This window comes from Grammomys surdaster, unplaced genomic scaffold (genome assembly GCF_004785775.1).
Source record: "Grammomys surdaster isolate TR1022 unplaced genomic scaffold, NIH_TR_1.0 126219, whole genome shotgun sequence".
Taxonomy (NCBI): domain Eukaryota; kingdom Metazoa; phylum Chordata; class Mammalia; order Rodentia; family Muridae; genus Grammomys; species Grammomys surdaster.
In genome coordinates this window covers 3,112,351-3,123,786 of record NW_021621022.1, presented here as the reverse complement: position 1 = coordinate 3,123,786, position 11,436 = coordinate 3,112,351, and the positions used below count along the sequence as shown (strand labels likewise).

Here is an 11,436-nt window from a genome sequence, read left to right as displayed (position 1 = left end):
GGCTGAGAACAAACCTTATCCAATGACCCCGAATTTATCTTTTTTTTCCGAGTATACACATCTGCAGAGTCACCACATATATTCCAAACCAGCAAAAAATAAAAAAAAAGTGCCTCAAAGTAAAAAAAGGTGAGTGTACCCAGAGAGGCCCAGGGGAAAGTAACAGGGGGTCAATAGGGAGAGAGAGCTGCTTGCTCACCAAGAAGCCAACATACAGAGAAGCCCTAAGGCATCTTTCCAGATCCTTCTATCCTCTTGGGCTGTGTAGACAGAGGAACTGGCTAACCTCTGATAATATGGCAGGCTCACAGCTAACGTTTTACACTGAGTGTGGGGGCCTTAAATTTTAGAGCCCAAGGACAGCATGGTCCTTTTCATCTTTGTTACTGTCAAGGCTGAACCCAGAGTCACACACAAGCTAGGCAAGCACTCTGCCGCTGAACTTTCTATCCTCTCTCCTTAGCCTTCTGAGTGGCTAGGATGCTAGGCCAGCAGCTCCAGGGCGGGCAGCAAATCTTTGGTTTTTGTCCCTGTTCCTTGTACATCCCCAGTGATCTGAGCCTCTCTAGGGTGTATGGACAATACACTTATGCAGGTATCTCTCAGCTCCATTACCATCCTATTGTTTGATGTCTAGAAATCTAAGTCGTCCTGGCCAAAGCCATCTACCCTACCCCCAACCTGAGTACAAGCCAAGCTTCCAGCTGATTGTACATCTTCCCCTTTCTCCTGCTTTGGAGGCCATGGGCTGGAGGGAGCTTCTTCTTCCTCAGAAGAGAAACTTTCTGGATACATCATGGGGACTTTCCTCTCTGCATGCAAGGCCCTGCTGTTCTTGGCTTCGGTGAGCTTGAAGTCTCTTAGAACGTCTCTGTCTGAGCCGTTCTGAGACACCTGTGAGCAGTTGTCCAGAGATGATGCCCTGGAAGAGCATGCTGTGCCGTGGCTCTGAGAGACTGGCCTTTGCTGGTGGTTCGGGAGCCTCCCCTCTTGGTCTAGGCTGGTGTTTTCAGAACTCACCCTTTCCTGGCTCTCTCCTGAGCTTACCCACGGGCTGTCTTCCTTTACATCTTGATTTCTGCTTTCTACCTCCGGCTGTCTGGCTGTAGAAGCTTCCTGAATCTCCACAGAATGGGCACCCTGTCTTGCTGGAGCCTCTGAAGTGCCTCCATCTCTCAAGCTCTGGTGCAGGGTTTCCTCCTTCCCACTCTCAGTTCCCTCTAACTGCTGGCTTTCTTGGACTGTGCCAATGCAGATTTTCCCATCTTCCTTGGTGGCTGTGTCCTCTTCTGGTACACAGCAACCAGATCCTTCTGTTTTTAAATCCTCAGTATCCTGCTCTGCTCTCAAACTCTGCTCCCCTTCCTCCTCCTCTCCCTCAGCTACCCCAAGCCCTTGTGCCAACCTCAGCCCTTGCTTCTCATCAGCTCCCTGGACAGTTCTGGGGTCCTCCTGTGACAACATCATCCCTGTCTTTTGAGGGGTCACCTCCATGACCTCTCTACTACTGCTTCCCCCTTTCTTGCTCTGTAGAATTTGCTGTAGGTCAAAGGCCTTTCTCACTGGAGCACCAGAGACTGTTGTGGCACCCTTTGGGAATCTAGAGGTCCTCTTCTTCTTCAGACAGATTTCACAGGGACAGAACTCATCCTCCACAGGCCCTGCATCTGATTTGGTCCCTAAGGCTGTGGGCCCATCGTCCAGGGTGAGGGAGAGGGGGCCCTGGCCAGGAAGGGCTGAGAAATTGCGCAGGCCCTGAAGGCGACGCCTGCGCTGCTCTGTCTGTAGAGAAGTCTGGCCTCTGAGGGCTTCCCGGGGTGGTTCTGGAACCATCCTCCCTGCCCGGCTCCGGATCTTCCTGACTTCCCTGACAGTGCTTGCCTGCAGCCGTTGGCCCACATCCTGCTCCAGCTCCGTCACCATCTGGTCCAGCAGGTTGTTGTCATGAAGGTTCCATCGGGTTCGAAGTTCAGCTGTGGCATCAGCCAGGTGAGCCATGAAGGCTTTCTCTATCTTCTTCAGCAACTTGGACACCCAGATTGGGTCAGGGTCCAGAGATCCCTTGTGGGCCATGGATGTGTTCGTCTCCCTGGTTCCTGAGCTGGCCTTGATGCAGGCTTGCTTGCAGCCCCTTGCATCCACTCTGGACATCTCTTCCAATCCCAGCTCCAGTATGTGAGCACCTTGATGCTCACTAACCCTTGAGATGCCCTCACTGAAATGCTGAGGGGACTCTGTGTGTTCCTCTCTCCTATCTAGGGGCCACAGTTCTCCAGAGACTGCGCCAGTTCCTACATCATCTTTTGGCACTCTGGTGTCTTCTGGTGACCCTGCCTCATCCTGAGAGCCAGCTGCAAGCATTTCCTGACTGCAGACCCTAGCCCCTTCTTCTTCTTTTCCATGGACACTATTTTCCTGTAGCCTTTCTCTTACTCTCCCTTCTGTTTCTTCTGACTGTGCATCCCCTTCCAGCGTCATGCTTTTGATTGGTTGTTCTGGGGCACTGCCCGACGTCTGCTCCCTGGCTCCTTTACCTGCCTCCTCCCTGCTGGTGGCACAAGTCCTGACCTGAGAGCCAGATGAGGCTGTGGAACGACTCTCCAGCTCTGTGTACTCCTGTCTCCTGGAATCAGGTCTTTGAGAGGGGATTTTCAAGGGCAAATCTATCTTCTCAGGAGCCAGGGTATTTTCCATGACACAGGGCACGCTGCTCTCACCTGAGCCTCCAGAGCCACTACTCACATCCACGCCAGAGGAGGAGGTGGGTGTGAAGTCCTCAGTCCCCAGCAGAGCCTGGTGTGAAGTGAGTCTCCTGAGGCCAAAGTCCAGCAGGCCTTGCCCAAGCTCACTCCCAGGCCACAGGGTCTGGGAGATACTCAGCATCTCCTGGTACTTAGAGGACTCTTCAAGCCTTACTTTGCCATCCAGAGGCCCCTCATCAAAGAAATGGAGCTTAGCAAGGCAGGCAATGAGGGCCTCAGCAGAGCTGCTGAGCCTCTGGGCTACTGTACTTGAGACCTCTGGTAGACTGCTGGGCCGGCCTGGGTTGGAGCCCAGCAAGGCCTTCATGATCTGTGTAGAGGCTGAGACCCTGGTGGGGAGTGCACATAGGCTCAGACCATGGTCCACTGTGGTCCCTTCTCCTATTCCAGCTTCTGCAGGAGCCTTGAGTCTTTCACCTGATGTTGCATCTGGATGCAGATCACCTCCCATTTTGCAGCATACAGAACCAGGTCCTGAGAGGACTTCTGCTGGCTCTGGGTGCTCATCAGTAACCCCTTCCAGGGGCTGCTGTCTGCCCTGAGTCAGTTCCCCCAGGACTTTCAAAGAACAGCCATCGCCCAGGTCCTCCTTGGGACCTTCTAGACCGTCACTGGGCACCTCTGTGGTCTCACCTGCCATCTCATATGTCATGAGTATCGGCTTTTCTGGGATGTTGCCTAGCCACTCACGGACCACAGCATCTGGAGAGGTGTAAGGCAGAGCACTGGGTGTCACTCCACCATCCTCTTCCCACTCCTCCGGGCTTCCCCTGATACCAGGGGACTTCCCCAGCAGAGTCCTCCCGGGCCCCACATAGCCATTGGCTCTACTGTGGCCACTGCTGGCTCTATTGCTGCTTGTAGGCTCCCTCCCAGAACATGTTTGCTCCTTGGGTGGAGTTGGGCTGAAGCTACTGCCCCCTAAGCAGGCCTCAGAGATAGAGGCCTGTGTCTGACCACTGGGGACTGTGAGGGGAGAAGCTGGCGCAACCTGTAAGCAATCTTGGTAGGTTCTTGGATCTTCTGCCTCAGGCCATCTGTCCAGTAGCACAGAGGATGAGAAAGGCTCAGGGGTGGTCCCTGCCTTGTCCCGCAGGCAACCAACCTCTTCTCTGTGGACAGGTGTGGGAGTTGATGAGTGAGCCTGGCACTTGGTGTCCCCTACTGGCTCTGCAGAGTGAGTGCTGGGATGACAAAAGCTGGAAACACAGTCTGAGTCACTCATAGCCATGGTGGTGGCTTTGCTGGTGGCTTGTGGTTCCCGAAAACCAAGAGAACTAGAGAATGGGGATCTCAGATCCTCGGCCTGATTTCCTACACTGGATGAGTTTGAAAGAAATTGTGGTGCTGGGCTTCCTGGGCAGACCTGTTCTTTTTCCTGAGGCATTGGTATTTGCAAGGCTGTGTCCAGTGAGGATTGAGTGTCCCTGAAATAGTGACACTGCCTGGCATGGCCTTTCTGAGCCACTTGGTAAGGGTCAGAGACACTGGGCAAGCACACAACACCATCAGGCCTCTTCTGTTTTCTTTGCCTCCGCTGGGCTGGGGCACGGGCAGGAGCTGGGAGAGCATTTCTCTGTGTGTCCTGAGAGCCAGAATGGCCTGGAACCAGGGGCAGTCTCAGTACAGGCTCACCTCTGACCTCTTGGCACCTGGTGCCCTGACTATACTTTTCTGTCTGAAGACCCATGTGGTTCAAAGGTAAGTGACTCTGGGTGGAAATACAGGGGTTTTCACCTTTGGTGACTTGCCCCTGGGAAGCCATGACCCTTGCCTGGCTTGAGCCTCTGGGGAGATGACCACCACCCTCACTAGACTCCCCACAAGACTCGGCATTGACGGATGTATCAGAAAGGGACCTTTTTATACTTTGGGTCTCAGGTCTCAATCCACAGGGTCCTGTGTCCTCTAGGCAGGGGCTCTCACCAGATTCCAGCTCAGTCTCACTTTGGGAAGAAGCTGAGGAGACTGGATGCAAGGTGTCACTGCCTGTCTCACCTTCTGGAGTCCAAGGACAGCAGGAGCTTGGCTGGACACTTCTGGGATGCCTAGGAGTCGAGACTGGGCTGGCATTATCTTTGCTGTGTCCTTTCCTATCATTGGCTCCCTGTCTCCAGTGGTTCTTGCATCTAGAGAGTTTAGCCAGACCCCATCTCCTTCGAGGAGTTGGCCTTGTGCCCTCAGGGGCAGTCAGGGGATTCCTCCATATGTCATAGCTGGGCCGTGATTGCTGGCCCACATCAAAAGTTCCCTGGCATCCTCCATCATAGGGACCCAGTCCCTGTGCCTCAGGCTCTAAGATGCCCCAAGGGTAGCCCTCCTGTCTGCAACAGAACCTGTCAGCCTCCCTCGGGTCCTGACCCTCTCCACTGGCTGCTGTGAAGACATTGGCATGCCCCACCCTCTGGGACCACCGCAGGGTGTCCTCATCCAGAAGCTGGAAGCGGACTTTCATCTCCACAGACAGACTGCCGTCCTCATTCAGGCAGACCTTCTTCTCTACATCATCGGCAGCCACCAAGGAACCAGGTGGGGCTGGCGTGTCCTGAGGGCACCTGTCCAAAGCAGGCCCTGCCCAGGCTTGATGACTGGATACTGGATGATCACTGAGACCAGACCTCTCTGAAGTCAAGGAAAACTGCCGCAGCTTGCCGCCAGACCTGCCCCTCGAGTGTATGACACTCTGCTTGGCGTTTGGTCCCCAGCAACCTGTTACACAGTGGAGCAAGAGAGAAGAAAACAAGGCAGTGAGCTACTGGAGAGGACAGCAGCAGGAGATAAGGCCGGAGCCATCCTAGAAGGACCCTTGGGTGACACAGAAAGAAAGAACTGAGGCTGAATCCCACCCAAAGCCATCAATTCCCCACTACTTCTGAGTCTGAGATTGACTCACTCCACTTCACTGTGCAGCTATGCACACAGCGCTTGCTGCACATTGAGTTGCTGCAAGAAGCTTCTTGCACAGACTGTTCACTTCACAGGAATGCCTGCTGAATAGGAACCAGCACAATCAGGGTCTAGAGAGAGTGTGGCATGGCAGGTGGAGCCACACAGTGGAAATTCATTAACCTGGGACAGGAGGCAAGCTCAGGTTGCTGCCCGCGATCTGATCATAAGCTGTAAACGGATGTAATGATTCCTGGTGACCCATCTCCCTCCCAATGGCCAGTCTCTTGGGCTGAAGAAAGAGTTCTAGAACATACAACATCAGTTCCTGAGAGTCTAGTCTGCACCCCAGGTAGAAAACTAGAGTGGGTGCCTCATGGGATAGAGAGTAGCCTTAGAGAAGAATGGAGTCTCAGCTGTTTCATCTCCTGAGCTATGCTTGGTGGGATGCACCTGTGTCCAGGAGGGCAGACCTCATGAACACATCTGGACAGGAGATAGCATCAAGCAAGCCTGGTGGCTCTTCTGGCATGGGCCTAACCATTGTCTTTGGTCATTTTCTTAATGGAGTCCCACAAAGGGGAGCCATTTGATTATTTGCCAAACTCTTCCCATTATCGGCTCAGTAGTTTTGCTGTAATTTTATTCTGCATTTGCAAACTGTGTTCTCAAAATAGCATATATTTTAATAATGAAGCAGAGACTCTGGCCCAGGGTGGGCTTTTTGATGGATCTATGTGTCTGGCTGGATGGTCCATGGTTGTAGCATGTTTTAATCATCGTAACCTACTGTAGACCACCACTGGTGCCTAAGGCTGCCATGTCTCTGAAGGACTTAAATGCTCCACTCAACAGAGCCCGGAACCTCTGTGATGACATGTCCCCTGGGAATCTTAATAGTTATTTTAGACACTAAGAATATTAAGCTCAAATTTCTCTATGTTAAAATCTACACTGCTTCCAGGTGTCCCCAGAAATGCTCTGCTCAGTTTAAGCTGATGGATGGGGAAAGAAGCAAGAGAGACCCAGCATAGGTTGAAGAGCAAGCAACTGGATCGAAGCATCTTCCCTGTGAGTCTGGAACTGGTAAACTGATAACTAGCAATTTGGTAGAGCCGCTGTCCCATTTGAAAGAGACCAGGAGGCCCCAGAACCCACTCACCACGCTCATTCCTTGCAGTCACACCAGATAACACTCTGGTCCTGTTCCCTCTTTCATTTTCCATCTCCAGACGTCTGAAGGCCTCGTTCCCAGCACACACCAGCAGGGAGGGGCCGTCCAGGAGTGTCTGCAGAGAGTCCACCTGGAAGAGGTTGACACAGAGTTGGGAGCCTGGTCTGAAAGCCTGTCTGCTTTGGAAGGCCCGGAACGGAAGATCCATCTTCTCAGCCCTTCTTGACTCTTACATGTACCATTCTGGGTTCCCACATCCCATGCCTTTATCACCAGCCTGGAACCCACTGCCTTCAAGAAGATTCCTTTCTCTGTTCTCACCAGCTGAGAGTCTGTGACCACAGGTTACTTAAGATAGAAAAGAGGTTGGAACTGCTAAGGTGCTTCCCTGAACACACATCTACCTTCTAGAATATGTTTTGTAAAGTGTTTGCAGCAGAACGTTCAATACCTCCATTTGGAGATCTAATTCTTACTTTGCCTTATCATTTGCCCAGGTGGAGTCTTCTCCAGTATTTGACAACTTTCCAGTATAATTTAAACCAGTTGCCTCTACTTGACTGAGTGAATGAGGGCAGAGCACAACTCTCTCAGGGAGCCCCTCTATTCTCAAATTCTACCCTTTCCTTAGATCCACCAGCAGGAGGACATGTTTCTGCCCATTCCTCTCCTACTGCCTACTCCTGGCTCAAGGTCCATCACTCCAGTAAATAGGACTTTACTCTTAGAATATTTCCCTAGCCTCTGTAGCCCTGTACATCTAAAGGCTACGGTTGGTGTGAGCAGCAGTGTACAATACCAGGGGCTCAAAAGAGTGTGTCCTTTTGAATAATTTCAAATTAGAAGTGTGTATTCAGGAACAATGAGATACCCCGCCACCACTACCATGAAACTATTAGAATGACCAAACTACAGAGCAATGACTGCATCAAATGCGAGGAGGCAGGACATCAGGACCTGTCACTTATGGAAGAAAAGTGGCCTTACCAATCTGGAAGTCAGTTTCTTGCCAAACCAAGCATGTGAGCCAGCAATCACGCTCCTTAGTATACATCCAGAGGACACACACCCTTCCACTACCACACTAACTCTGTTATACTCCCTATCATCCAGCCGAGTTCATTTGAAGTCCCCTTTGTTCTTTTCAACTTGGAGGTGGGTTTACTCTTTGGGTAGATCTCTATTCCATTTTACAACCATAGCATCAAGTACTGAGGAGGCAGTGGCGTGCCAGAGACTCTTGCATTACACACCCACTCAGGGAGCATGAAGGGTGTAGAGGGATGTTCAGGAGATTTGGGGTTTGGGATGGAATAGACTTTGTTCTGGTTAAAGATTGTCCTCGCTAGAGAAGGAACAATGGCTATGTAGTGGCTAGGCATTCCACTTGAGAGTGAGGGACTCAGAAGGACCAACATTGGAGGTCTGCTGGCAAGGTACTCTAGAGAAGCAGCTCCCAAAGGCTCCCCAACAACTGTCTAGTGGGTGAAGGCATACGTGTCATTGGTAAGTGGTCATAAAAAGTGAGCATCACATAGACAGACTGGCCCAGTCAGTGAATGTCAGGTTTTCTCTCACCAGCTACCCAAAGCCCATTCAGCCAGCTGATGAGCAGGAGCAGCACAAACACAGTAGCATGAGCAAGCAATACCAACACCACTCCTTCAGGTACAGCTGGCCTGTGTCTTCTCAGAGAATGTTCCTGGGGAGACTAACACTGGACTAATGCTTGTGATTTGAGTGTCCGCAGGCACTCAACCAGACAGCTGCTGTTATGTGGTGAGGGCATCTCTGTTGAAGCAGTTTGTATTCACTGGAATGGAATAACTTTGTTTTGGTTTAAGATGGTCCTTGTCCATCCTCTTTTCAGTATGAGTGTCATGGATTTATAGAATATCTATTTATCACTGGTGTAAGCCAGGAAGGTGGCTGGCTGCGCAGCAGAAGATACAAGATAGTGGGCTAACACCACGAGTTTGCTGTGTATCTGGGTACAGTGGTGTAAACCTTCAATCCCAGCACTCAAGAGGCAGAGACAGGTGGATATCTATGACTTCCAGGTCATTCTGGAATACATAGCAAGTTTCAGGCCAGCCAGGCTACATAGTGAGACCCTATTCCAAAGCAAACAATAAGAAATCACTTTGTAGCCATACACTCTATCACCCACATAGTGTGGAATAGTGGGATGAATATTCTCTGGAAGATTCCATGTGGGAACCAGCTGGGAGGCACCCCTTTTATGAGGTTGAGCTGTTTTCCTATGGGATGTGCTATGCACTTCCAAGACAACTGATATGAGCTGCTGCCTTCATGTGAACTGACACCCGGGGACGAGAGCCACTCATTCTCACTAGCACACAGACAGCACGGAGACAATATGGCTTTGGGCAGAAAGTAAATATGATGGTTTTGCTTTTGTTTTGTTTCGTGAGACTAACCTAGAATTCTCCATGTAGCCCAGGCTGGTCTCAAATTCGTAATTCCCTTTGCCTCCAGCAGCTGTGTGCTGGGATTACAGACAGGTGACACCACACCTGGTTAGCAAATATAGTTCTGACTATAGGAGCCCCCAGTGCTAAGCAGATACAGGCCCAGATTGTGGGGAGATGGAATTAGATCAGCCCAGCTCAGTTTCCCCAAAAGCCCACTTTTGTCAGAAACTCATGTGTTGTAGGACCTAGGAAGGTCCCAGCTACACTCAGTAGCCTTTGCAGGTAGGGCTGGGGGAGTGCTGCATTCTTCCTCAGTTGGGTACCCATGATCAAGATAGAGAAGGAAGCTGTTTGGCAGACACTGCCTCGTCCTGCTTCTGGCTGGTGTTGCTATGTGCCATGCACTGAAGAATCAGGAGGCGAGGCAGCTGAAGTGGCTATGGCAGACTTATCCCCTCCAGAGGTCCTGGGAGTTGAGATGTAGCTGTGTTTGTTGAGCACTGCTTCTCAAGCTTGTCTGTCAGCCTCACCAATGTGTTCTCAAACTCAATATTCTCAGTGCTACCTGCAGGACATGGTGAGCCATCTCTGTAGACCCAGCCCTGATGTCACACTCTGGCTTTCTAGACCTGGCCCCTAATTCCTGCATTAAATCTCTCGATGCTCAAGGTACCTTGGGTGATCTGTTTCCTGCACTAAACTCAGATGGGAATGGCCTGTTGAGAGGACTGCAGAACAAATGAGGAACATGTGTAAGGCTCAGGGCCTACTGTGTGCTAAGTACTTCCTAAATGGGAGCTATGAGTAGGGTGGCTGTGTGTGTGTGCGTGTGCATGTGTGTGTGCTTGTGCATGTGCAAGCATGTATGTGTGCACATGCATACATCCATGCATGCTTGTGTGTGTGTCTGACTCAGGTTCTCACTCAGCATGGCAAGCACTCCACCAGCTGAGCCATTTCCCCAAGTCTGATGGTGGCTGTTGATTAACAGATTTGACCTCGTGTCTCTACACTCTCCCTTCACTGTTAATTAGCAGTGGGCAATCATGGCTGTCTATGTATGTATTTTGACCCAGGGTCCAAAGGAAATACTTGCCCCACAGCCTACCTTCTTCCCACAGATCGTGTACACTTGCTTGACAGGAAAGTGCAGAAGCTCAGAGGCTTTGCTGAGAAAGGCTGCCAGATTCCTGGTGTTCTTGTGACTGAGAACCACTGTCTGCTGGCATCTAGGGTCCCCATTCTTCACCAGTGTCAGCCTTCTTGAGGCCCTGGGACCCTTCCAGGAATAGGATGTTACTGGAGCTTCACTCCCACCTTGAAAAATCTGTGACTGCTCAGCAGAGGGGCTTTTCCGTTGAAGCTGGCCTGGCTCTTTTGGAGTTTTAGGGGGCTTCCTATCAGAGCAGAGGTAGCAGCCCCCATCTTGCAGCTGCTCCAGGGCACTGAGGCCATGCAAGCCCCGGGGTGTGGTGACGGAACGCACCCCAAAGGAAAGAGGCATGCGCTGAGACAGCTCATCCATTAGAGCGCTGAAGGTCTTGAAAGTGCGCTGGTGAACAGCCAGGCGAACCCCAGCAAACTGGGGATCTCCTCGCTTGAGGAAGGTTATCTTCTTAGCTGGTGTCACCTCAGTAACAGAGGGAGTGTGAGCCACAGAGGGCAGGAGACACTGCCGGTGGCTTGGTGCAGGGCGGCTTGGTGCAGGAGCATTCCTTGTGTCTCCTGGAGGGCTGTTCATGATGTAGAGGGCCAGACAGCTATAACAGACAAAGGAAGAGAGGCTCAGAAGGTAACTAACAGATTAGGACTACCTAGTCTCCTCCTTTCTTTATGGAGGTGCTTCACGATACCCCAAATTAGTTCTGTCCAGCTATATAGGGACAGTTTGATCCATCCGGGTTAAAAGGTAAAGATTTAGCATTAGGGAGATCTGAGTGCTACCCCCATTACCACCTCTGCCACTTTCTATCTATATAACCAGGAAGATAATGACTTAGAATGTCTGTAGAATCTGGCTTAGTCAGTCTGGATAATGGTTATAGTAAAAAAATGAATTTATACATCTGAAGTTCTAGACAAGAGAGCAAGGGTCAAAAGTCTTTATTCTCTTCTCTTCTCTTCTCTTCTCTTCTCTTCTCTTCTCTTCTCTTCTCTTCTCTTCTCTTCTCTTCTCTTC

At 51.1% G+C, this 11,436-nt stretch overlaps 1 protein-coding gene across 1 annotated transcript; it reads right to left on the bottom strand.

Moving 5' to 3' along the window:
• Positions 1-633: 633 nt before the first annotated feature.
• Positions 634-10,998, bottom strand: Rp1l1 (RP1 like 1). Its single transcript, XM_028758680.1, has 3 exons — positions 10,366-10,998; positions 6,811-6,952; positions 634-5,471 (listed from the first exon to the last, which is right to left on the bottom strand). The coding sequence occupies exons 1-3, from the start codon at positions 10,996-10,998 to the stop codon at positions 634-636; spliced, it is 5,613 nt and encodes a 1,870-aa protein (XP_028614513.1).
• Between the last annotated feature and the right edge of the window lie 438 nt (positions 10,999-11,436).